At 42.0% G+C, this 26,779-nt stretch overlaps 1 protein-coding gene and 1 pseudogene across 1 annotated transcript; both read right to left on the reverse strand.

The window, feature by feature from the left end:
* The window catches only part of LOC122946089, a 442,759-nt pseudogene that overhangs the window by 93,480 nt on the left and 322,500 nt on the right, over window positions 1-26,779 (reverse strand).
* Window positions 14,472-15,419, reverse strand: LOC122946502 (3-galactosyl-N-acetylglucosaminide 4-alpha-L-fucosyltransferase FUT3-like). The gene has a single exon (XM_044306189.1). It carries the CDS (start codon window positions 15,417-15,419, stop codon window positions 14,472-14,474), a length of 948 nt encoding a protein of 315 aa, XP_044162124.1.

The raw sequence follows: 26,779 nt of genomic DNA on the forward strand, positions 1-26,779 counted from the left end.
GCATGATCCTGCAACAAAACGCTAACAAACCTAACAACGATTGAACTTCTCTAACAGTAACACTATGACGCAATAAAAAAAATTATTCCGGTAAATGAAACTCACCAACACATGAATCAATAACTATTCCTAAATATTCAACGCAACTAGAAGGCAAAACCATCTTCTCAGAAGCCAGGCGAACGCCAAACTCTGCACAAACACAAGACAATTCTGACAGCAAATCCAGACAAACAGATGAGTCAGCTGGACCCACAAATAAAAAATCATCCAGATAATGCAAAATACCTCCTCTCATGGAGCGCACTGCAACAACCCATTCAAGAAACGTGGAAAAAGCCTCAAAATAAAAGCACGAAATAGAACACCCCATGGGTAAACATCTATCAAAATAAAAACCACCCTCAAAGCAAAAAACCTAACGAATTAAATGCAGCTGGATGAATTGGAAGGAGCCGAAATACAGACAAAATATCAGCCTTAGCCATTAAGGCCCTTTACCAAATGCTTTAATAACAGAAACCGCCGTATCAAACGTGGAATAACAAACACGCGACAAGGATTTATCAATCTCATCATTCAGAGATTTCCCAAACGGATAAAACAAATGATGTATAATCCGAAAAGAGTTAGGCTCATTCTTTGGTACCACCCCCAAAGGGGATAAGCGAAAATCCTCAAAAGGCGGCACCTTAAAAGGACCCGAAATCCAGCCAGCAGCAGTCTCTCTCTGTATCTTTAATTTAACCACTTTAGGGAATCTCTGCACAGAAGGTAAATTGCTTACCATCGTACATCCCTGTCCTGAAAATGGAGTCAGAATGAAACCTTCTGAAAAATCAGCAGTCTGCTGATTTGGAAACTTGCTTAACGATGGAAGCATTTTCGCTAAGCTTACTGGCGTCCAGGCTGTTAGAAGGAAACTCCTTCGCCTTCGGTTGCGACGGCAAATTCGCCTTTCTAAAACATCTGGATAGAGGGTGTTTCCTGCTGCAAAATGCACAAATGCACTACGTACAACTCGCAGGCCATTTACACTTCATTGAAAGCAAAGCAAAGACCCCTTATCGACAAACCCCCAGCAGGGGAAAGCTTTTGGGTTACAGCCAGTGATTTCTGGGGAACCAAAAGATTTAGCGAAAGGCCGACATCCGTTGTACCCCAAGTCAACTGCGGATAAACTGCCAATTTCTGTCGGGAATTCTCGTCATACTAAAACGAGCCAACTCGGGGATCTTTCCAGGATGGCCGAGCGGTTAGCAAGCAGAGTGTCAGCAGATTGCTGACATTATGCTTGAAACGGCTGACATCTGTGCTGTGATGTCAGCTGTTTAACCCTTTCCATGCCGCGGTCTGTAGGGACCGCTGTATGAAAGGAGTTAACAGGGAGGGAGCTCCCTCTATCTCCCATCAGGGGCTGCTGTGCCTTTTCAGCCCCTGATTCTTGACGAGATCACAGAAGGGTGATGGTTACCATGGCAACCGGACGCCTTCACAGGCTTCCGGCTGTCCATGGTGCTGATCAGACTTCTGCTAAAGGCAGAAGTCTGATCAGACTTTGTAAAGTGAAAATACAGTACAGTACACTATATAGTGTACTGTACTGTATTATACAGACATCAGACCCACTGGATCTTCAAGAACCAAGTGGGCCTGGGTAAAAGAAAAAGTCAAAATAAAAAAACACATTTATCACTGATAAAAATAATAATGCACTACACATATTAGGTATCGTCGTGTCTGTAATAACCTGCTCTATAAAAATATCACATGACCTAACCCCTCAGGTAAATACAGTAGAAAAAAAAAAAAAGCAATTTTTTGTCACCTTACATCACAAAAAGTGTAATAGCAAGCGATCAAAAAGTCATACGTACCCCAAAATAGTGCCAATCAAACCGTCATCTCATCCCGCAAAAATCATACCCTACCCAAGATAATCGCCCAAAAACCGAAAAAACAATGGCTCTCGGACTATGGAGACACTAAAACATGATTTTTTTTGTTTTCAAAAATGAAATAATTGTGTAAAACTTACATTAAAAAAAAGTTGACATATTAGGTATCGCCGCATCTGTAATAACCTGCTCTATAAAAATACTACATGATTTAACCTGTCAGATGAATGTTGTAAATAACAAAAAATAAAAATGGTGCCAAAACAGCTATTTCTTGTTACCTTGCCTCACAAAAAGTGTAACATAGAGCAGCCAAAAATCATATGTACCCTAAAATAGTACTAACAAACCTACCACCCTATCCCGTAGTTTCCAAAATGGGGTCACTTTTTTGGAGTTTTTACTCTAGGGGTGCATCAAGGGGGCTTCAAATGGGACATAGTGTCAAACATTTGCCTTCCAAAAACGGTATGGCTCTGCCGTGTGCCCGTACAGAAGTTTATGACTACATATGGGGTGTTTCTGTGAACTACAGAATCAGGGTCATAAATATTGAGTTTTGTTTGGCTGGTAACTCTTACTTTGTAACTGGAAAAATTATTCAAATGGAAAATCTGCCAAAAATGTTAAATTTTGAAATGTTATCTCTATTTTCCATTAATTCTTGTGAAACACCTAAAGGGTTAACAAAGTTTGTAAAATCAGTTTTGTATACCTTGAGGGGTGTAGTTTCTAAAATGGGGTCACTTTTTTGGAGTTTCTACTCTAGGGGTGCATCAAGGGGGCTTCAAATGGGACATGGTGTAAATAAACCAGTCCAGCAAAATCTGCCTTCCAAAAACCACACGGCGCACCTTTCCCTTTATGCCCTACCGTGTGCCCGTACAGTGGTTTACGGCCACATATGGGGTGTTTCTGCAAACTACAGAATCAGGGCAATAAATATTGAGTTTTGTTTGGCTATTAAACCTTGCTTTGTTACTGGAAAAAATGTATTAAAATGGAAAATTTGCCACAAAAAAAATCTAAATTCTGAACTTTTATCTCCATTTGCCATTAACTATTGTGGAACACCTAAAGGGTTAACAAAGTTTGTAAAATCAGTTTTGAATACCTTGAGGGGTATAGTTTCTAGAATAGGGTACTGATCCTTAAAAAGTGGGTTTTTGAAAATTTCATAAAAATTTCAAGATTTGCTTCTTAACTTCTAAGCCTTGTAACGTCCCCAAAAAATTAAATGTCATTCCCAAAATGATCCTAACATGAAGTAGACATATGGGGAATGTAAAGTAATCACTATTTTTGGAGGTATTACTATGTATTATAGAAGCAGAGAAATTGAAACTTGGTTCAGAATGGCCTGGATAAGTAAAAGCGTTTTAAAGTTATTCACACATAAAGTGACACTGGTCAGATTTGCAAAAAATGGCCTGGTCCTAAAGTTGAAAATGAGCCCGGTCCCTAAGGGTTTAAGTGAGGAAAATTGGCTTCTAGCTCACATTTTCTTTTTTTTGCCATCCTCTGGATCAACTTGCAGGCTAACAGGCCAAACTGGATGGACAAATGTATTTTTTCGCCCTTATATACTATGCTACTATGTTACTTTCACGGTGGCCGCCCCTTTAAGGGTCCATTCACACGTCCGTAATTTCGTTCCGCACTTTGCGGAATGGAATTGCGGACCCATCCATTTCTATGGGGCAGCACGATGTGCTGCCTGGACACGGAATTGCGGACCCGCACTTCCGGGTCCGCAATTCAGTTCCCCAAAAAAATTGTGGACAAGCATAGGCATATTCTATTAGTGCCGGGAATGTGTGGTCCGCAAAATGCGGAAAGCACATTGCCGCTGTCCGTGTTTTGCTGATCTGTGGATCCGTGGATCCGCAAAACAAGTTGCGGACGTGTGAATGGACCCTAACAGTGACTTTCACAGTGGCCGCCTCTTTAACAGTGACCGCCCCTTTAACAATGACTTTTACATTGGCCACCCCTTTAGCAGTGACCGCACTTTTAATAGTGACTTTCACAGTGGCCGCCCCTTTAACAGTGACCTCCATGGTGCCCGCCCCTTTAACAGTGACTTTCACAGTGGCCGCCCCTTTAACAGTGACCTCCCCTTTAACAGTGACTTTCATAGTGGCCGCCCCTTTAACGGTGACCGCCCCTTTAACAGTGACTTTCACAATGTGAGCCCCTTTAATGGTGACTGCCCCTTTAACAGTGACTTTCACGGTGGCCGCCCCTTTAACAGTGACTTTCACGGTGGCCGCCCCTTTAACAGTGGCTTCCATGGTAACCGCCCCTTTAATAGTGACTTTCACAGTAGCCGTCCCTTTAACAGTGACCTCCACGATGCCCGCCCCTTTAACAGTGAACTCCACGGTGCCCGCCCCTTTAACAGTGAACTCCACAGCACACGCCCCTTTAACAGTGAACTCCACAGCGTCCGCCCCTTTAACAGTGAACTCCACAGCACCCGTCCATTTAATAGTGGCCCCTGCCCCCCATGCATGTAGCAGTGTAGTTGTGCCGTCATAGTTCTTATGACTGAATATTTCAGGACCTGCGAACTGCTAAAACCTGTGATCAGTTGTTATGGCAACCTGGAGTAGGACCTTTGAGCTTCTATTGGCTGTTAAGAGACATGTGACCGTGTGAATGGCAGTTAGGATTTAAGTGAAAGGCTGGCAGGCTTGTATTGGATAATGCAGGTAATTTTTTGGGAATATCTCTGAGAGCTGAGACCCCCGCAAAATTTATTTCCAGGTAGCAAGGGATGTGTATACCAAGTTTCGTTGAAATGGATGGTTGCGTTTTTGAGTTTTCTTATATACATATATACACACATACGTCCTTTTGTATACTGTCCTCTGTAGTTTATATACAGTATACTGACCTCTGTAGTATATATTTGCAGTATACTGTCCTCCATAGTATATGTATGTGTATATATATATATATATATATATATATATATGTACATATATACAGTATATTGTCCTCTGTAGTATATATATTGTGACTGGAGAAGTACGGTAGTGGACGGAGTCTATGTGTGCCCAAGATTTCTCACTTTTGTCATTTAAAAGCAACCAGGAAAATGTTCAGGAGAGGTCTCTGCAACTCGGGTTTGCATAAAACCTGTTCTTAGGGCCTGTGTTGCTGGAGTGGGAAGAGAAGGGTGGGCCCCACTCCATCCGGACAGTCCGGGTTTTGGGCTGTCAGGTAATTACTCCTCAGGTGTGCTAGCCTGATATAAGGCTGAGAATGCAGACACAGCTCTCTCAGCCTGAGAACAGGCCTTGCAAAAGTATTTGTTTTGGAAATTTTATTAGGATGTGTTTCTAATATATTGTGTATTGTCATCATGTCTCTCAGTGTCAGGGTAAACCATTGGAGTGGATATCTTCCCGTGTATGTGGAGACACAGCTGCCGGACGCAGAGGTCTCCGTCGGCGAATTGTCCCATGTGCTAAGCACTGGGCTGTGGGCCGGGGGAGACTGATGTGTTCAGCAGAGCAGTGTTTTCTTGGCTGATGTATGGACGCCGGCTAGGGCCCCCGCGCAAGACATGGATTTATTGGTTTGGCGTGGATGCATTTTTTAAGAGAACAATATATAAAAGGAACGTGGTTTGTTGTCTCTAGTGCACCTGATCAGCCGCTGGAGATAATGACGCTGTACTGTAAATAAACCTGCATGAGGATCATAGTAACTTTATTTGGCATTGATCACTGAGGCAAGGCTTGATAAAGTTAACTCCAGTGGTAATGGAAGGTTATAGTAAATATGTGTTTGTTAGCTGGCTATGTAAAAAAATTTTACTTCATCTTACGAGTGTCATGAAGTACAATATGCGACGAAAAAACAATCTCAGAACGGCCTGGATAAGTCAAAGCGTTTTAAAGTTATCAGCACTTAAAGTGACACTGGTCAGATTTGCAAAAAATGGCCTGGTCCTTAAGGTGAAATGTGGCTGTGTCCTAAAGGGGTTAATAATAGCTCTGGCTCCTGCTCCTCGCTTGTTAATCTTGTATGGGTGTCGGGGCAGCTAGGCGGCTCGTAGATGTGGTAAAGGTCATAAGTTTGTGGGATCGGATCTTCCAGTTGTGAGGAAGGTATAACGGTCAACCTTACTAATGAAACCCCCGATCTCTTAACACCCATAGACCAGATTATATCTGCTGAAAAGAAGGGTGTGACGTTCAGACTCAGGGAGCGATCCCTCACTCTATTCAGTTATTACCGTCAGAAGTTCTTGTGTGGAGTTGACAGGTCCGTACTATTTCCTATGCGGATTAGCCGCTTATAAGGTAATTCCCCCTAATGCCAGAGGTTCATGTGTCCTGGTGAAGCTTGTCCCTGCATCTTATGTTGCAGCCAATTGGGAGATACTGATGGTGTGGAAGGAGGTACGATGGGCAGGGAGAGCTGGAAGGGAGTTGTTTTCTGGTTGGATGGGATGGGGAGTTGGACTTTTGAAGCGATTTAACTATTTCTCGTCCATAGTGGATGAGATGTTCAAAGAAACCATTGCGGCAGTGAGAGAGATCACCGAGAAACGTCAGTAGAGCGTCCAAAGGAGGGTTTCTGTGAATTAAATGACGGTTATGCCTGGCTAACAGACACCATTGACAAGAGTCAGGCCCATACTGACAGGAGCAGGGCAGAGGCAGAGCTATGACTAGTGAAGGTTGGAATCCTTTTCAAAGCTTTGGGAGGTCTTGGGGCTCACTGGTTTTCCATTAGATCCAGGCGAAAGGAAATAGGACATGTAGTAAGTTTTTTTTGTTTTCAATCCTTCTATATGCCAGAGTGAGATGTTCCTGATGTCTAATCTACCGAGTTACCGAAGCCCGAACAGACAAGACGCCTTGAAGACCAAACCATGGACCAGATGCAGAGGATTCCAAACCAGCTGGCTATGTTATTTTAAATGCTTGTCTTCCTATGTCATCACTTCCTGTATGTCATCACTTCCTGCATCCTTGTTACATGAAGTAAGTGGTCGGGTAATGGGCCAGCCCCTTTTACACCTTTTGTGAGTAAGAAATAAAAGTGAACAGACTGGGCAGGAGGAAAGCAGTGCTCAGCAAGAACTCAAGATGATAACACCTTTGTCTGTTTCGTGAAGAAATTTACCTTTCCTTACACAAAGTCTGATACGAGCGGATTTCTACTATAAATATTTCTATTACATATTGATCCCCCCCCCTGACTTTTTTCGTATTTTGGTGCCTCACAACCTGGAATTAACATGGATTGTTTGAGGATTTGCATAATTTAATTTACAGAACATGCCCACAACTTTGAAGATTTATTTATTTTTTTATTGTGAAGCAAACAACAAATAAGACAAAATAACTGAAAAAGTAAATGTGCATAACTATTCACCCCCCTAAAGTCAATACTTTGTAGCGCAACCTTTTGCGGCAATCACAGCTCCAAGTTGCTTCGGATAAGTCTCTATGAGTTTTCCACATCTTACCGCTGGGATTTTCGCCCATTCCTCCTTGCAAAACTGCTCCAGCTCCTTCAAGTTGGATTGTTTTGCGCTTGTGAACAGCAATCTTTAAGTCTGACCACAGATTCTCTATTGGATTGAGATCTGGGCTTTGACTAGGCCATTCCAACACATTTCCATGTTTCACCTTAAACCACTCAAGTGTTGCTTTACCAGTGTGTTTGGGGTCATTGTCCTGCTGGAAGGTGAACCTCCGTCCTAGCCTCAAATCACGCACAGAGTGGTACAGGTGTTGCTCAAGAATATCCCTGTATTTAGCACCATCCATCTTTCCCTCAACTCTGACCAGTTTCCCAGTCCCGGTTGCTGAAAAACATCCCACCACCATGTTTCACTGTAGGGATGGTGTTCTTTGGGTGATGTGATGTGTTGGGTTTGTGCCAGACATAGCATTTTCTTTGATGTCCGAAAAGTTCAATTTTAGTCTCATTAGACCAGAGCACCTTCCTCCATACATGCCTTTTTGCAAACTCACAACGTGCATTTGTGTTTTTTGCTGAAAGTAATGGCTTTCTTCTGGCCACTCTGCCATAAATCCCAACTCTATGGAGCGTATGGCTTATTGTCGTCCTATGTACAGATACTCCAGTCTCTGCAGCTCCTCTAGGGTTAACTTATGTCTCTATGCTGCTTCTCTGATTAATGCCCGCCTTGCCCAGTCCATGAGTTTTGGTGTGCGGCCGTCTCTTGGAAGGTTTGCTGCTGTGCCATGTTCTTTCTATTTGGTTATGATAGAGTTCATGGGGCTCCTGGGGATCATCAAAGATTTGGATATTTTTTTTAGAACCTAACCCTGACTTATACTGCTCAACAACATTGTCCCTTCCTTGTTTGGGGAGTTCCTTGTTCTTCCTGGCAGTGTTTGGTTAGTGATGCCTCTTGCTTAGGTGTTGCAGCCTCTGGGGCCTTTCAAAAAAGGTGTGTATATGTAATGACAGATCATGTGACACTTAGATTGCACACAGGTGGACATCATTTCACTAATTATGTGACTTCTGAATGTAATTGGTTGCGCTAGAGCTTTTTATGGGCTTCCTAACAAAGGGGGTGAATACATACGCTCGTGCCAATCTTCTGTTTTCAATTTCTAAACAATAGTTTTATTTATATATTTTTTTCCTTTCACTTCACCAACTTAGACTATTGTGTTTTGATCCATCACATAAAATTCAGATTAACAAAACATTGAACTTAAGGCTGTAATGTAACAAAATACGAGAAAAGTCAAGGGGTGAATACTTTTGTAAGGCACTGTATATATATATATATACAGGTCCTTCTCAAATAATTAGCATATTGTGATAAAGTTCATTATTTTCTGTAATGTACTGATAAACATTAGACTTTCATATATTTTAGATTCATTACACACAAACTGAAGTAGTTCAAGCCTTTTATTGTTTTAATATTGATGATTTTGGCATACAGCTCATGAAAACCCAAATTTCCTATCTAAAAAAATTAGCATATTTCATCTGACCAATAAAAGAAAAGTGTTTTTAATGCAAAAAAAGTCAACCTTCAAATAATTATGTTCAGTTCTGCCCTCAATACTTGGTCGAGAATCCTTTTGTAGAAATGACTGCTTCAATGCGGCGTGGCATGGAGGCAATCAGCCTGTGGCACTGCTGAGGTGTTATGGAGGCCCAGGATGCTTCGATAGCGGCCTTAAGCTCATTCAGAGTGTTGGGTCTTGCGTCTCTCAACTTTCTCTTCCCAATATCCCACAGATTCTCTATGGGGTTCAGGTCAGGAGAGTTGGCAGGCCAATAGAGCACAGTGGTACCATGGTCAGTAAACCATTTACCAGTGGTTTTGGCACTGTGAGCAGGTGCCAGGTCGTGCTGAAAAATGAAATCTTCATCTCCATAAAGCTTTTCAGCAGATGGAAGCATGAAGTGCTCCAAAATCTCCTGATAGCTAGCTGCATTGACCCTGCCCTTGATAAAACACAGTGGACCAACACCAGCAGCTGACATGGCACCCCAGACCATCACTGTCTGTGGGTACTTGACACTGGACTTCAGGCATTTTGGCATTTCCCTCTCCCCAGTCTTCCTCCAGACTCTGGCACCTTGATTTCCGAATGACATGCAAAATTTGCTTTCATCCGAAAAAAGTACTTTGGACCACTGAGCAACAGTCCAGTGCTGCTTCTCTGTAGCCCAGGTCAGGCGCTTCTGCCGCTGTTTCTGGTTCAAAAGTGGCTTGACCTGGGGAATGCGGCACCTGTAGCCCATTTCCTGCACACGCCTGTGGATGTTTCTACTCCAGACTCAGTCCACTGCTTCGGCAGGTCCCCCAAGGTCTGGAATCGGTCCTTCTCCACAATCTTCCTCAGGGTCCGGTCACCTCTTCTCGTTGTGCAGCGTTTTCTGCCACACTTTTTCCTTCCCACAGACTTCCCACTGAGGTGCCTGGATACAGCACTCTGGGAACAGCCTATTCGTTCAGAAATTTCTTTCTGTGTCTTACCCTCTTGCTTGAGGGTGTCAATGATGGCCTTCTGGACAGCAGTCAGGTCGGCAGTGTTACCCATGATTGCGGTTTTGAGTAATGAACCAGGCTGGGAGTTTTTAAAAGCCTCAGGAATCTTTTGCAGGTGTTTAGAGTTAATTAGTTGATTCAGATGATTAGGTTAATAGCTCGTTTAGAGAACCTTTTCATGATATGCTAATTTTTTGAGATAGGAATTTTGGGTTTTCATGAGCTGTATGCCAAAATCATCAATATTAAAACAATAAAAGGCTTGAACTACTTCAGTTGGTGTGTAATGAATCTAAAATATATGAAAGTCTAATGTTTATCAGTACATTACAGAAAATAATGAACTTTATCACAATATGCTAATTTTTGGAGAAGGACCTGTATATATATATATATATAAACTGTCCTCTGTAGTATATATATCTATATACAGTATACTATCCTCTGTAGTATATATAGAGTGTACTGCCCTCTGTAGTATATATATATTGTAGGGATTTGTTCTGGTAGACAGGGTAAGCGGACGCTTTTACGGTAGTAAAGCAAAAGTTCTGTGTTTATTCACACAAAAGGAAAAAAGGTGTTAATTCACACAGCACAAAGTTCACAACACAAAGATGTCACCTGGCAGGCTGATTTATCCACGGCAGTCCACAGCCGTCCACAGCAGGCTTTAAGGTGCCTGATTCCCAGCGTGTGGCTCTCCAGCATGGTACCAAACGTTAAGGTCCCAAAGCAGAGCCTGACAGACCTCCACTGTAAGATGGAGGATCAATTCCACCCAGCTGAGACTGTTAGATGAGTTTTTATAGCCCAGCCCAAAACCTGGCCCAGAAATGTAGGGAACAGCCACCCACCCTGCTCTTTGGCTGCTCCCAATAAGAACTGGCCCGGATCGGCTTTACAGCCATACTAAGTAAAACAACCGAAATTACTGGTTCTTATCTCACCAAGACGAGGAATCTCGGCGACACATACCTTCCGTCAATGACGGACCCTTGCGCCCTCCTACATACCTCCCCCTTTGTTTAACCCTGAGGGGGCTGTCTTTAACATTGATTGAATTTACTTGGGCCCCCTGGATCCCGCCTTCCCACACCCTAGCAAGCACTCACGCCCTCCACCACAACACACACACACATACACAAAAATCCACACACCTCGTAGAGTAGTAAACTTTAATAATGATAAGTGGCCACTAGAGATGTTCCTTGGCAGTAATGTAAATACTGCCTTTTTTTCTGAAAAGGCAGTGTTTACATTAAAAAGCTTGCAGAGACATGCTATAGACACCAGAACTACTACGTTTAGCTGTTGTGGTTCTGGTGACTATAGTGTCTTTTAATATAGAGGGGAAAAAAAAGAATCAGCACAAAAATATCAAATAAAATGGCTGTATCATTATTCTAAAATTAAAAAAAGCACAACCTCTGACACAAATATATAGTATTTAGCAGTTTCCTTTTTTTGTTTCTTTACAATGTGCAGATAGTACTGTACTACTAACCCCTCCATCCACCCCTACATATAGGGTAATACAGCGCCACATACCTCTTACATCCAGTGACGTCTTTTTGATGTAGATGTTCTCTTTCCTCATCTTCTCCTTTCAGAATAGACCACCATTTTTCAGCCATTTCTCGTCTCTGAAGTTTGACAAACAAAATCTTAGTTTATTACTTTTCTATCATCCTCACATCTTCTGGACAAATCATCCTACCACCCCCAATACTGTGCAGCTGTGCTCTCCAATACTATGCTGCAGAAACAGATAAATCTCCTGATAATACTAGTACCTTGCAGATTGTGCCCTTCAATAATTATTTGCACACGGTGCCCTAAAATAACTGCACCCAGCAAATAGTGCTCCTGACACTAATAGTGTAAACGTCCCCCAAAATTAATTGTGGTAAGCTGATACTGTGCCAAGGTGCCCCCACAGTATAGTACTCCCAAAAGTCCCACCAATAGGAATAATTCTCTGCTAGAGCACACATAGTAGCAATAGTGCTCCTACAGTGCCCCCAACATGTCCCCACTGTGCCCCAGAAGTAATAATGCTCCTATAGTGCCCATACTAGTAATCATGTTCCCCATAGACCCCCAGTAGTAATAAAGCCAATCATAATGCCCCCCAGTAGTAATAATTCTCCTTATAATGTGCCAGTGCAAAGAATACCCCCTTTTATTGCTCCCAGTTGAACTAATGTCCCCATAGTGCCCCCATAATGTGCCAGTATAAAATACCCCTATATAGTGCCCCCAGTAAATGCCCCCTAGTGCTCCTCTCCCCTTCTTCCTAGTTCCCCCCATAATGTACCAGTATAAAATGCCCCATGTATAGAGCCCCAGTAGATGCCCTCAGTGTCCCCCATAATTTGCAAGTATAAAATACCCCTTCTTAGTACCCTCCATAGATGAGCCCATAGTACTCCTCTCTCCTCTTCCCTATAGTACCCACCATAATGTGCCCCAGTATAAAATACCCCTATACAGAAACCCCCATATTAAATACCCCTTCTTTGTGGCTTCAGTAGAAGCCCCCATAGTGTTCCCCCCCTTCCCCATATAAAATACCACTTCTTTGTGGCCTCAGTAGATGCCCCCAGTGCCCGCAATAATGTGCCAGCAGGATGTGCCCCCATAGTGCCACTCAAATAAGGTGCCAGCAAAAAGTGCCACCAATAATGTGCCAGTAAGAAGTGCCCACATAGATGCCCCCACAGTGCCCCCCAATAATGTGCCAGTAAGATGTGCCTCCATAGATGCCCCCAAATAATGTGCCAGTAACAAGTGACCCCGTAGATGCCCCCCAATTATGTGCCAGTAACAAGTGCCCACATAAATGCCCCCCAATCATGTGCCAGTAACAGGTGCCCCCATAGATGCCCCCCAATTATGTGCCAAGAACAAGTGCCCCCATAGATGCCCCCCAATCATGTGCCAGTATCAAGTGCCCCCATAGATACCCCCAATCATGTGCCAGTAACAGGTGCCCTCATAGAGGCTCCCCAATCATGTGCCAGTAACAGGTGCCCCTATAGATGCCCCCCAATCATGTATCAGTAGTAATACCATATAAAAAAAAAAAAACACTTATACTTACCTCCATCTTCCGGCCTGTGTCTTGCGCTGTGTGATCTAGTGCCTGCAGCCTATCAGCGGAACGGCCAAGGGACACGCCTCTCCCTCCCCTGCCTCGCCGCAGCACTTCCATCTGTATCGCTGTCCTGAGGACGGCGATACAGATGACTATGGAGATGAGCACTTCCACAAGAAGCGCTCATCTCCCTGTGCGCTGCCGCCGCCCCCCCCCCCCCCCCCCCCCCACACACACACACACACACACATCACCCAGTGGCCAGCGGGGCTCAAGAGGCAGCTGCCTTGGGCTCCCTGGAGTAACTGGGCCCCTTCTTCCCCACATTAAAGATGGCCCTGCTTGAACCTCCAAACCCACCTAGACCAAGGGCTCCACCAGGCAGGAGTCCCAAAGCCAGGAAGTGCCTCGAAGGGAAGAAAAGGTGTGCCCTTTCCATCACTGCAAGGCTAAAGGAGGGACATAGCGACGACTGCCACCATGAGTACAACTACTACCTATCCTCTCCTCCCCTGTGGCTCGCTGCAATTGTACTAAAGTTAGCATCAAAACCTTTACTTTGGCTTTGTGGTGGGATGTTATCATCTTTCCCATCTCCAAAAGTTGTGTAGTGTTTTTTTTTTTTTTTTTTTTTCTTCTGCTCCAAAGTCCACTCCTGTTTTTAGCTAAATAAAATGCATGCCATATTATTGGTAGCTATGATTTTTACTAACTGAAATGAAGGAAATCTGTACACGTAAATCCATTTAGACAGATCAATGATGGGTGGCGACATGGAGAGACCTTCAACAGTCTAGAAGAACTTATATTTAGTACTAGGATATCAGTCAAGTCCTTGTCTTGTACATATTTTCAAATATTGTTTAAGTATTCGATGAGCATGTGAAGGCAAATGTAACATTTTTAAGATTATCGAACATGTAATTTTATACAAAGTGCATAATAATTATTATATTTGCCAAGCTTTCAAATATGAAGCGCATAGGTTGACACTCCTGTAAAACCAAAATGGGACCAATTTTCTAATGGGATTGATGAAAAAACATGACAGAATTTGAGATGTGGTTAAAATTGCTTGCTGTGGACAAAAATGTTCATGCTGACCATTGTGTGTGTGTGTATGGAGGGTGGGAGACATATACATTGGAATCAGATTTTTGTTTTAACTAAACCTTGAATTTTTTTTTTTATTGGATGGTATTATTCTGGTATATATGGTTCACTAAATCTATGGAGAATGAACAGGGCTTATGTAGATGTGTAGAAGCCTAGTTCTCACCCCTTACCTAAATTCATATCCTCACCCATCCTTTCATGGAATTTCATGGACTTAGATATTTTTTCAACCATACTATGTTAAAAGACTTTATGTCATGCTCCACCCCTGCTGGTCCTGCACTAGGCATCACATATGTAATAGTTTTGCCTGGATGGTTACTTAGAGAATTAGAAGGAAATTTTACATATCATTGAGAAACCATTTCTTTATACTGGGAATAGACTGGTAGACTTGATTGTCTCTCATGAATGTACACATTTGACAGAACCTATATTGATGTCCTCGATTTAACTGTACACGATATTTATATCTCCAGTTGAAATACTTTTCATATTTCTCATCATTCTTGTCCAACTCTAGAAGATAGGCGGCCAATTCCTTTGGACTCGGGAAATCATCAACATGAATGAAGGCATCTCCAGGAACAAAAAGTTCATAGTTCTTCCGAGATGTTCCCAAAACAACTGGAACCGCCCATGATTCAAAAGCATTGGACCACAACTTCTCGGTGATATAATCCTTGTGGATTGAATTTTCAAAGGCCAAGTAGAACTTGTACTCGGATATGATTGCAAGTAATTCATCTTTGCTCCTTCCCAATTTTTTGTGTTTTGCTCCATAAACATCAATTGTGATGTGTTTCTTTAGCTCCTCGTAATAAGCAATGCGGGGGGCACCAGTGTACCATTTACTGACAACCCAAGAAACCAGCTTGGATTTTGACGGAATGGTGAAGTTTTGATGTTCCTTTATTGCTTCGATTTTGCCATATGGATTGAAAATATGCGAGTCAAGACGGTATGTCATTGTCATGTTGAAGAGGTTGTCCAAAAAATACAAGTTATTAGCAATTAATGGTGGCTCCATATTATACCATATCCAACTCTGAAAATGAGGTCTTGGCCCTTGGGGCAATTGCTTTTTGTCATACATAATATCTACATGACGTATGAAAACAACATCAGCAACACTATACAGACTTGTATCTGCTGACAACTTGCAGCCAATTATGCCGAAATCATGGCACTTATCTAATGGAAATGTATATATCCAAGGATACTTCCAGATCAGGATGATGATTTCCCTTTCTTCTTTCAGTGGGAAAATTGTATTTTTCAGTGTTGTCATGTTATTAATCTCTTGTTTTTGACTTATCAACCCTTGAAAACAGTTGGATCTTCCTAAGGTGAGGTCTACATGCCTCCAGGTAAGGGATAGGAGGAACACAGTAAGTAACAGGGCAAGTATTTGTAGACGTCTATGGTTAATTGAAGAAAAAATCATCTTGACCCTGTAATAAATTAAGAATTTCAGTATTAGACAACTAGATATAAAGGCAAATAAAGAGATGTATAGAGACTTGGTTCTGGAGGACCAGTTGACCTTGGTTCTGGAGGACCATATTTATGTACACAAATGGTTTAGTCAGAAGAATGAGTGGCTTGTCAAACAAAATTTTAAAAATTTTAAAAATTCCCCCTTTTTTTGAAGCAGCACAGTGTGGATGTGGAAAAGGTAAGGTCTAAGGCAGGGTTTCTCAACTCCGGTCCTCGGGACCCACCTACCAGTCATGTTTTCAGGATTTTCTGAGAATTGAGCAGGTGATATAATTTGTGTCCATGCATCAGGATTTACCACCGGTATTCATTCTGTGGGATATTCTCATATCCTGACTGGTAGGTGGGGGCCAAGGAACGGAGTTGAGAAAACCTGGTCTAAGGGGTGTAGGGGTAATTGCTGCATGTGGTAGCAATAGTCGCGGCAGCAGTAGCAGCACAGCATAGAATAGACATGGCAGTACCGAGTAGATGTGTGTGCAACTGTTTAGGAGGAGTAGTAGTAGTGGCGGCAGGTGGTGGTGGCAGCAACAGCAGCCATACTGAACAGAACATGATGGTAGGCAGGCATACAGTGGCATGATTGGGCCAGTGATATATTACCACCGTCTGCAATGGCAGATCTATTCATTAGCCTTAGCCATATGTGTGTGTGTGAAAAATTCCCAAATATCCATGCCTTATTTTCACAAACATTATATTTTGTACACTGGCAGAGGACATATTTGTCAGTTTGGGTGTCACAATTCCCCCTGCTGGCAAAAAACCTTTCCGAGATGACACTGGAGGTTGGACACGACAGTGCAGCAAGAGCAAACTAGGCCAGTTCCAGCCACTATTTCAGTCTTCCTGCCCAAAGTACATGGGGAAGAGGATCCTCTATTTAGATCATGCACTCCCGCCCATCTACCTGGTGCTTTTATTCAGAGTATTACTTAGCTGGCTTCTACATTGCCCTGAAAGTTGTAGGCTAAAATCTGAATAGAATTAGTGTAGGTCCGGTCTGTTAGAAGCCGTCTTGTCACTGGTAGATGGGCCAGACATATTCTTGATCAAAAATATGCGCAAAGAGCTTCTACTTTTCATATAGTAAGTATACCAGTAATACATTTTACATGTATTCTTGTTTCAATGTTTGCATGTGTTTTTGTACATAAACAGCGTGCTGATACTTGTAGTCTTTGTTTGCTTTTGCATTGAAGCCATAGTAGCGTGCACCTAAACTCCCTTTATACATAATTTGGAAGTATTGGGTCTAACTGTCTTTTGCGTCATTTATTTTGAGAAACGTTATACTTTGTAGACAAATTTGTCAATTTGGGTGTCATGATACCCCCTGCTGTGCTAAAACCTTCTCTGAGATGACACACTGGAGGCTGGCGCCACACATGAAAGTGTGACTCTGCATGTGCACAGTGGGGCGTCTTTGTCAGAACTGTGGGCGCAAGTCATCTACTCGCCAAAAAGCTGCGGAAAGCTGCTTACAATGTATCCTGTTAATAAAGCAACAGGGCAGCATGAAAACATTCCCCTATTTTCCTTTGATAGAGAGAAACATAGAAACATAGAATGTGTCGGCAGATAAGAACCATTTGGCCCATCTAGTCTGCCCAATATATCTGAATCCTATAAATAGTCCCTGGCCCTATCTTATATGAAGGATAGCCTTATGCCTATCCCATGCATGCTTAAACTCCTTCACTGTATTTGCCGCTACCACTTCTGCAGGAAGGCTATTCCATGCATCCACTACCAGTGGTGTATCTTGGTTTTGTGCTGCCCTAGGCGAGACTAAACTCGGGCACCCCCCTAACGCGCGGACGCAAAAGGCAGGGGAGGTCGGGAGGAAGTCAGGAGGAGGAGGAAGTAAGTCTTTCAACTCCTTCACTATGTGGCGCCGGCGATGCCGCTCGCATAGTGAAGGATCGGATCGGACAAGGGGCAAAAAAATATATATTTTGCATATTGTGTAACTATCACTAAGCAAACAAGGCATTTTGCCGCCCCATTGGCAAGTGCCGCCCTAGGCAAATGCCTTGTTTGCCTTGTGATAGATACACCCCTGTCCACTACTCTCTCAGTAAAGTAATACTTCCTGATATTACTTTTAAACCTTTGCCCCTCTAATTTAAAACTGTGTCCTCTTGTGGTAGTTTTTCTTCTTTTAAATATGCTCTCCTCCTTTACCGAGTTGATTCCCTTTATGTATTTAAAAGTTTCTATTATATCCCCTCTGTCTCTTCTTTCTTCCAAGCTATACATATTAAGGTCTTTTAACCTTTCCTGTTAAGTTTTATCCTGCAATCCATGTACCAGTTTAGTAGCTCTTCTCTGAACTCTCTCTAGAGTATCTATATCCTTCTGGAGATATGGCCTCCAGTACTGCGCACAATACTCCAAGTGAGGTCTCACCAGTGTTCTGTACAGCGGCATAAGCACCTCCCTCTTTCTACTGCTTATACCTCTCCCTATACATCCAAGCATTCTGCTGGCATTTCGTGCTGCTTTATTACATTGTCTTCCCACCTTTAAGTCTTCTGAAATAATTACTCCTAAATCCCTTTCCTCAGATACTGAGGTCAGGACTGTGTCAAATATTCTATATTCTGCCCTTGGGTTTTTACGCCCCAGGTGCATTATCTTGCACTTATCCACATTAAATTTCAGTTGCCAGAGTTCTGACCATTCTTCTAGTTTTCCTAAATCCTTTTCCATTTGGCGTTTCCCTCCAGGAACATCAACCCTGTTACATATCTTTGTGTCATCAGCAAAAAGACAAACCTTACCATCGAGGCCTTCTGCAATATCACTTATGAAGATATTAAACAAAGTTGGTCCCAGTACAGATCCCTGTGGAATCCCACTGGTAACATGACCTTGTTTTGAATGAGAGGGTCTATAAGCATGGCTATCCAGTAGTTATCAGATTGCTTGATGCTAACTATACGCCTGTCAGTATGTAAGCAAGCATAACGTTTACCATGCTCACTAGTGTGCCCAAGGACCTAGTAATTTCTGGCTCTGGCCCCACTGTGATAATGTCATGGGTGAAGTTTTCAGATAGCTGGAACTTATGAATAAACAAGCGACTGGCTTGATCCCAAACTAAGGAGCTTATAGGTGAGCCCTATAAAACCCTAAGAGCTCTCCCTGACTGCTATGCACATGCAAGGGTCTCGATGGTAGACGATTGCAATCCCATGTACCTAAGTCTGTGTGACACCTGAAAACCCTATAATAGTGAGGGGACATTGTCACGAACTATGGATTTGAGCGCTCTGGATCCCACAGCTGTGACGTAGTGGTCTGTGACGGAGTCTGCGCACACACAGAGACCTCACGTGACCGGGGTATTACCATCCGGCTAACACCCCCCACCACACTTCGGTAACTGCCACCACGTGGGTTCCCGGTCCACGAGCCGACTATCCGGGTCATTCACTATCACACAGATCAGTGGATGAACCGGATATCACTTACTGACCAACCGCAGTCAATCACCCCCAGCTACAATTCCTGAATGCAATTTAACTAACTACCTGGTAACGTCTCTTCAAAGGCAAGGTACGTTGTTCAGCAGCTTAGAATATGGAAGACTTGGCTATTTAGATTTTATAATCTTTAATAAGCGGTAAAAAGCAGTGCATACAAGTCTAATGAAAATGACTATAAATCTACAGAATAATAATAGCAATATAAATAATCACGACAGTTCAAATGAAAGGGAAAAAGATGAAAGAATACTTAGTTTCTCTGGAGGGTTTCAGATGGTTGTTCATATGTCCCTTTTGAATCCTTGCAAACCCCTTTTCAGTATGTATCAGGGGAGACCCTCAAAGTTCTTCTGATACAGGGATATGCCGTCAATGTCCAATTAAGTGTCTGGTGATGTTCCATGGGTCTCTCTCCTCTGTCCTTGTGCACGGATTTTTATGAACTCTCCCATGGGCAGGAGACTTACTCCTGTCAGCCAATGGCAGCAGAGTGACTGTGAAGCCTAGGGCTGGCCCCCAAGTGTTTTATGACCCCATCAAAGTTCAGTTCCTACAATGAGGATTATACTTAAGCCCGTATCTCCTTGATACATCGGCATATTTTTATACAGAATACATATTTGCGATCCTTATTTATTTACCTACAGAATGAGACCACACACGGTAATGCTGGGACCTGTAGTTCTTCTACCACCCACAGGTCAGCTAAGGAATCACATCCTCTAGTCATATTTGATACCCAATTAACCACAATACTCTGTAGAGCCTGGATCTGGTGTCAGAAAGGGCATAAGTTGATTCATAAATGAAATATGAAAGTGGACTGGTTTTATGCCCAGAGCTAATTAAGGGCTATTATCTCTCCTCAAACCAGACCTGGAAATTAATGACGTCACGCTCCAGCCAGGCTTGACAGCGAGCTGATCTTATCTTACCGGACAGGATGAGCTGGGCCTGGTATAGCCTTTATGACCTTTTTATAGCTGGCCTCAAAGAGTAGTGGTAATAAAAGTGTCCATCTATATCATAGGCAACCCAGGCTTCAGGAAGATGAGAGTTCACTGTTTTTTTACATATGCCAGAAGCATATAAGATGGCTACCCAGAGGAATTATGTATGTATGCCGGCACAGACATGACCACCGGCTCCCTGCACTTAATAGGGACGGAGTCAGGGTCACCTAGAATCAAGCCAGCAAGGAAACACAATAAAGTAAAGGACTTATCTGAGCAAACAGCAGAAGCAGCCTCCAACAGTGAACACTTCATCCAGGAAGTAGTATAAACCGCAAAGTGAGGCAGTATGGGAGGGAATATAAAGGAAGACGATTTGTCTAAATAAGTGACACCTGGCAGAAGGAAAGGAGATGAGAAAGTGAAACCAAAACAAAGAACATCATACAAGAGGTAGAGAAGAGCGGGGGGCTGACGTTGTTGATGCCGCATTCATCCCTACTGATAAATCTGGTGTCCTGAGTATGCAAAATGCATTTTTGATTAGCTGCTTTTGCCTGACTTCAAAACATCACATGGTCCCTGCTGAGGTGGTCTAGTGTATGTAGCATATGTATGTGGAATTCCAGTGAGTTGGGATATCGCAGAATAAGCAATGCAATGGCAGACCGTTCTGTCTCTGCAAGTCCAGGAGGGAGTTCCTTGCCACATAAGAATGGCTGAAATAAAAGGGCAGTCTCCTGGACATGGCCAGCACCCTCTGCAAGTCACTGTACTTTTTAAAAAAATGTTGCATAATTACATTTATCTCGGGCATCATTCAGAGAGCATAGATAATTTCCCCAAAAGAAGTGCAGCCACATTGTGCTGCCATTGTTGCTGACCACCTTGTCCAGTTGGAGTTGGCGAGGAGACAGCCAGCAGGATCTTTGCTGCTTCATGGACTTTAGCAACTGAACAGCTGCGTGGCTGCTCTCGCACAGGCTGATCAGCTTTAAGACAGCAAGGCTATGCTTCACTTTACACATATGATAGGAGGGAGAGGGAGTGGAAGCAATGCTCCACTCTGTTTCTGTTAGGGACGGCAGGATGTCCGTTGAAGAGGAGGTGGATAGACGACTCCAACACAGTCATGGAGGTGTCAGTAGGACAGTGCTGGGTTGCTGCTGAGGCGCAAAACATTAATCCAGTGTGCCATGCCATGAAAGACGTACTGTCCCTGCCGGTCCCTGTTTTAGGTGTCCATGGTGGCATGTACCTTGCCGCACATTGATAATGGCAAGGAGCAGTCCGCGTTCTCCGCTATGTGACAGTACAAGGCAGGGATGTTTTTTTGAGAAATAATGGCGGCTAGGTATCGTTCTGTAAATATGAGCATGCACCATCACTTACCTAATGACAGCCTAAACTACTAAGTGGTATGACAGCGACTGCACCGCCAGCAACTTGGCCAGGTCAGAGGTGAGCCTCCGCAGCAGCAGATTTCTGGGTATAAAGTTGTTTCCTGGCCACACATTCCATTATTGATGGCTGACGAAGGAGCGGAGTAGGAAGAGGGGTAATCTCAGCGGGAGAAGCTGTAACTGATGATGACAATGACAAGGACACTGGACTCCATGTGGATGAGCCCTGGTTGTCGTAGAGGAGACAGGGAAAAGGAAGACACTCCTGTTCCAATTGCTAGTGGCCAGTTCTATTCTCCCACTGGATAGGGTGATGCTACTTTATGTGCCTATGTTTGTGGTTGAATGTCCAAGGCTTATTTTTATCCTGCAGATCTTGCACACAGCATCGCTTTTGTGTCCCGACACTGTGGAGAAAAACTGCCAGATACTTGAAAATAGCTAGTGACAGCCGAGCGTGACTTAAGTCTTGCACATTTTGAGCTTGTGTCCAGAGTATGTGACATGTATTAGTGAATATATATATATATATATATATATATATATATTTGGCGGTCAGTGGTGCAGTTATATGTTCTAAAGCCCTTTTTCTCGTGTATTAGTGAAAAAAGAAAAAACATTTTTTCGGGTCAGTGGTGCAGTTATATGTTCTAAAGCCTTTTGTGGTGTATATAAGTGGAAAAAGAGAAAATGTATTTGCCGGTCAGCAGTGCAGTTATATGTTCTAAAGCCTTTTGTGACGTGTATTAGTGGATAAAGAAAAAATATATTTGTCGTTTAGCAATGCATTTTTATGTTCTAAATCTAAAGCCCTTTTTCTCAAGTATTAGTGGAAAAAGACAAAATATATTAGCATATCACCGGGGCAGTTATATGTTCTAAAGCCCTTTTTCTCATGTATTAGTGGAAAAAGAAAAAAATATATTTTCTGGTCAGCGGTACAGTTACATGTTCTAAAGCCTTTTGTGAGATGTATTAGTGGAAAAAGAAAAAAATATATTTCCTAGTCAGTGGTGCAGTTATATGTTCTAAAGCCTTTTGTGGCATGTACAGGTCCTTCTAAAACAATTAGCATATTATGATAAAGTTCATTATTTTCTGTAATGTACTGATAAACATTAGACTTTCATATATTTTAGATTCATTACACACAACTGAAGAAGTTCAAGCCTTTTATTGTTTTAATATTGATGATTTTGGCATACAGCTCATGAAAACCCCAAATTCCTATCTAAAAAAATTAGCATATCATGAAAAGGTTCTCTAAACGAGCTATTAACCTAATCATCTGAATCATAACCGCAATCATGGGTAAGACTGCCGACCTGACTGCTGTCCAGAAGGCCATCATTGACACCCTCAAGCAAGAGGGTAAGACACAGAAAGAAATGTCTGAAGGAATAGGCTGTTCCCAGAGTGCTGTATCAAGGCACCTCAGTGGGAAGTCTGTGGGAAGGAAAAAGTGTGGCCGAAAACGCTGCACAACGAGAAGAGGTGACCGGACCCTGAGGAAGATTGTGGAGAAGGACCGATTCCAGACCTTGGGGGACCTGCGGAAGCAGTGGACTGAGTCTGGAGTAGAATCATCCAGAGCCACCGTGTACAGGCGTGTGCAGGAAATGGGCTACAGGTGCCGCATTCCCCAGGTCAAGCCACTTTTGAACCAGAAGCAGCGGCAGAAGCGCCTGACCTGGGCTACAGAGAAGCAGCACGGGACTGTTGCTCAGTGGTCCAAAGTACTTTTTTCAGATGAAAGCAAATTTTGCATGTCATTCGGAAATCAAGGTGCCAGAGTCTGGAGGAACACTGGGGAGAGGGAAATGCCAAAATGCCTGAAGTCCAGTGTCAAGTCCCCACAGTCAGTGATGGTTTGGGGGGCCATGTCAGCTGCTGGTGTTGGTCCACTGTGTTTTTATCAAGGGCAGGGTCAATGCAGCTAGCTATCAGGAGATTTTGGAGCACTTCATGCTTCCATCTTCTGAAAAGCTTTATGGAGATGAAGATGTCATTTTTCAGCACGACCTGGCACCTGCTCACAGTGCCAACACCACTGGTAAATGGTTTACTGACCATGGTATTACTGTGCTCAATTGGCCTGCCAACTCTCCTGACCTGAACCCCATAGAGAATCTGTGGGATATTGGGAAGAGAAAGTTAAGAGACACAAGACCCAACACTCTGGATGAGCTTAAGGCCGCTATCGAAGCATCCTGGGCCTCCATAACACCTCAGCAGTGCCACAGGCTGATGGCCTCCATGCCACGCCGCATTGAAGCCTCCTGGGCCTCCATAACACATCAGCAGTGCCACAGGCTGATTGCCTCCATGCCGCGCTGCATTGAAGCCTCCTGGGCCTCCATAACACCTCAGCAGTGCCACAGGCTGATTGCCTCCATGCCACGCCGCATTGAAGCAGTCATTTCTGCAAAAGGATTCCCGACCAAGTATTGAGTGCAGAACTGAACATAATTATTTGAAGGTTGACTTTTTTTGTATTAAAAACACTTTTCTTTTATTGGTCAGATGAAATATGCTAATTTTTTTAGATAGGAATTTTGGGTTTTCATGAGCTGTATGCCAAAATCATCAAAATTAAAGCAATAAAAGGCTTGAACTACTTCAGTTGTGTGTAATGAATCTAAAATATATGAAAGTCTAATGTTTATCAGTACATTACAGAAAATAATGAACTTTATCACAATATGCTAATTTTTTGAGAAGGACCTGTATTAGTGGATAAAGAAAAAATATATTTGTCGTTTAGCAATGCATTTTTATGTTCTAAATTCCTTTTTCTAGTGTATTAGTGGAAAAAGTCAAAATGCATTTGCTGTTCATCGGTGCGTTTATATGTTCTAAAGCCTTTTTTGTTGTGTATTAGCGTAAAAAGAAAAAATATATTTGCCGTTCTGCGGTGCAATTATATGTTCTAAAGCACTTTTTCTCGTGTATTAGTGGAAAAAGTAAAAATATATTTGCATGTCACTCTGGGAGTTATATGTTGTAAAGCATTTTGTGGCGTGTATAACTGGAAAAAAAAAAAATATATTTACATGTCAGTGGTGCAGTTATATGTCCTGAAACCCTATATCTCGTGTAATAGTGGAAAAAGAAAAAATATATTCACCTTTCAGCGGTGCAGTTATGTTTTAAAGCCTTTTGTGGCGCGTATTAGTGGATAAATAAAAAAGATATTTGTCGTTTAGCAATGCATTTTTATGTTCTAAAGCCCTTTTTCTCGTGTATTAGTGGAAAAAAACAAAATATATTTGCCATTCATCGGTGCATTTATATGTTTTAAAGCCTTTTTTGTCGTGTATTAGTGGAAAAAGAAAAAATATATTTGTCGGTCAGAGGTGCAGTTATATGTTCAAAAGCCCTTTTTCTTGTGTATTAGTAGAAAAGGAAAAATTATATTTGCCGTTCAGCGGTGCAGTTATATGTTCTAAAATCTTATGTGGCGTGTATTAGTAGAAAAAGAAAAATATATTTGTCGTTTAGCAATGCAGTTATATGTTCTACAGCCCTTTTTCTTGTGTATTAGTAGAAAAGGAAAAATATATTTGCCTTTCAGCGGTGCAGTTATATGTTCTAAATCCTTTTGTGGCATATATTAGTGGGAAAAAATATATATATTTGCAGGTCAGCAGTTCAGTTATATGTTCTAAAGCCCTTTTTCTCGTGTATTAGTGGAAAAAGAGAAAAATATATTTGTCGTTCAGCGGTGCAGTTATATGTTCTAAAGCCCTTTTTCTCGTGTATTAGTGGAAAAAGAAAAAAATATATTTGTCGTTCAGCGGTGCAGTCATATGTTCTAAAGCCTTTTGTGGCGTATATTAGTGGAAAAAGAAAAAAACATATTTGCCAATTAGCGGTGCAGTTATATGTTCTAAAGCATTTTGTGGCGTGTATAACTGGAAAAAGAAAAAAATATATTTACATGTCAGTTATATGTTCTAAAGCCTTTTGTGGAGTGTATTAGTGGATAAAGAAAAAATCTATTTGTCATTTAGCAATGCATTTTTATGTTCTAAAGCACTTTTTCTCTTAGTGGAAAAAGATTAAATATATTTGCATTTCACCAGGGCAGTTATATGTTCTAAAGCCCTTTTTCTCATGTATTAGTGAAAAAAGAAAAAATATATTTTCTGGTCAGCAGTACAGTTACATGTTCTAAAGCCTTTTGTGACATGTATTAGTGAAAAAAAAAATATATATATATTTGGCGGTCAGTGGTGCAGTTATATGTTCTAAAGCGGTGCAGTTATATGTTCTAAAGCATTTTGTGGCGTGAATTAGTGGAAAAAGAAAAAAATTATTTGCCAGTCAGCAGGCAGTTATATGTTTTAAAACACTTTGTCTCCTGTATTAGGGGAAAACTAAAAAATGTATTTGCGGTTCAGAAAAGAAAAGAATATATTTTTATATTTACATGTCAGTTATATTTTAGAAAGCCCTTTTTCTCGTGTAATAGTGGAAAAAGAAAAAATATATTCTCCTTACAGCGGTGCAGCTTTATGTTCTAAAGCCTTTTGTGGTGTGTATTAGTGGATAAAGAAAATATATATTTGCCGCTCATCGGTGCATTTTTATGTTCTAAAGCCCTTTTTCTCGTGTATTAGTGGAAAAAGACAAAATATATTTGCCGCTCATAGGTGCGTTTATATGTTCTAAAGCCTTTTTTTGGCGTGTATTAGTGGAAAAATTAAAATAATATATTTCCTGGTCAGCGGTACAGTTATATGTTCTAAAGCCTTTTGTGACGTGTATTAGTGGGGAAAAAATATATATATTTGCCTGTCAGTGGTGCAGTTATATGTTCTGAAGCCCTTTTTCTTGTGTATTAGTGAAAAAAGAAAAAAAATATTGCCGGTCAGCAGTGCAGTTTTATGTTCTAAAGCCTTTTGTTTTGTACAGTCAGGTCCATAAATATTGGGACATCAACACAATTCTAACACTTTTGGCTCTATACACCACCACAATGGATTTGAAATGAAATTAAACAGACAAGATGTGCTTTACCTGCAGACTGTCAGCTTTAATTTGAGGGTATTTACATCCAAATCAGGTGAACGATGTAGGGATTACAACAGTTTGCATATGTGCCTCCCACTTGTTCAGAGACCAAAAGTAATGGGACATAATAATAATCATAAATCAAACTTTCACTTTTTAATACTTGGTTGCAAATCCTTTGCAATAAATTACAGCCTGAAGTCTGGAACGCATAGACATCACCAGACGCTGGGTTTCATCCCTGGTGATGCTCTGCCAGGCCTCTACTGCCACTGTCTTCAGTTC

This window comes from Bufo gargarizans, chromosome 9 (assembly GCF_014858855.1).
Source record: "Bufo gargarizans isolate SCDJY-AF-19 chromosome 9, ASM1485885v1, whole genome shotgun sequence".
Lineage (NCBI taxonomy): Eukaryota > Metazoa > Chordata > Amphibia > Anura > Bufonidae > Bufo > Bufo gargarizans.

Bases quoted from the DNA above. Each gene is read 5' to 3' on its own strand.
- LOC122946502 (XM_044306189.1), bottom strand. From the start codon at position 15,419: ATGACAACACTGAAAAATACAATTTTCCCACTGAAAGAAGAAAGGGAA.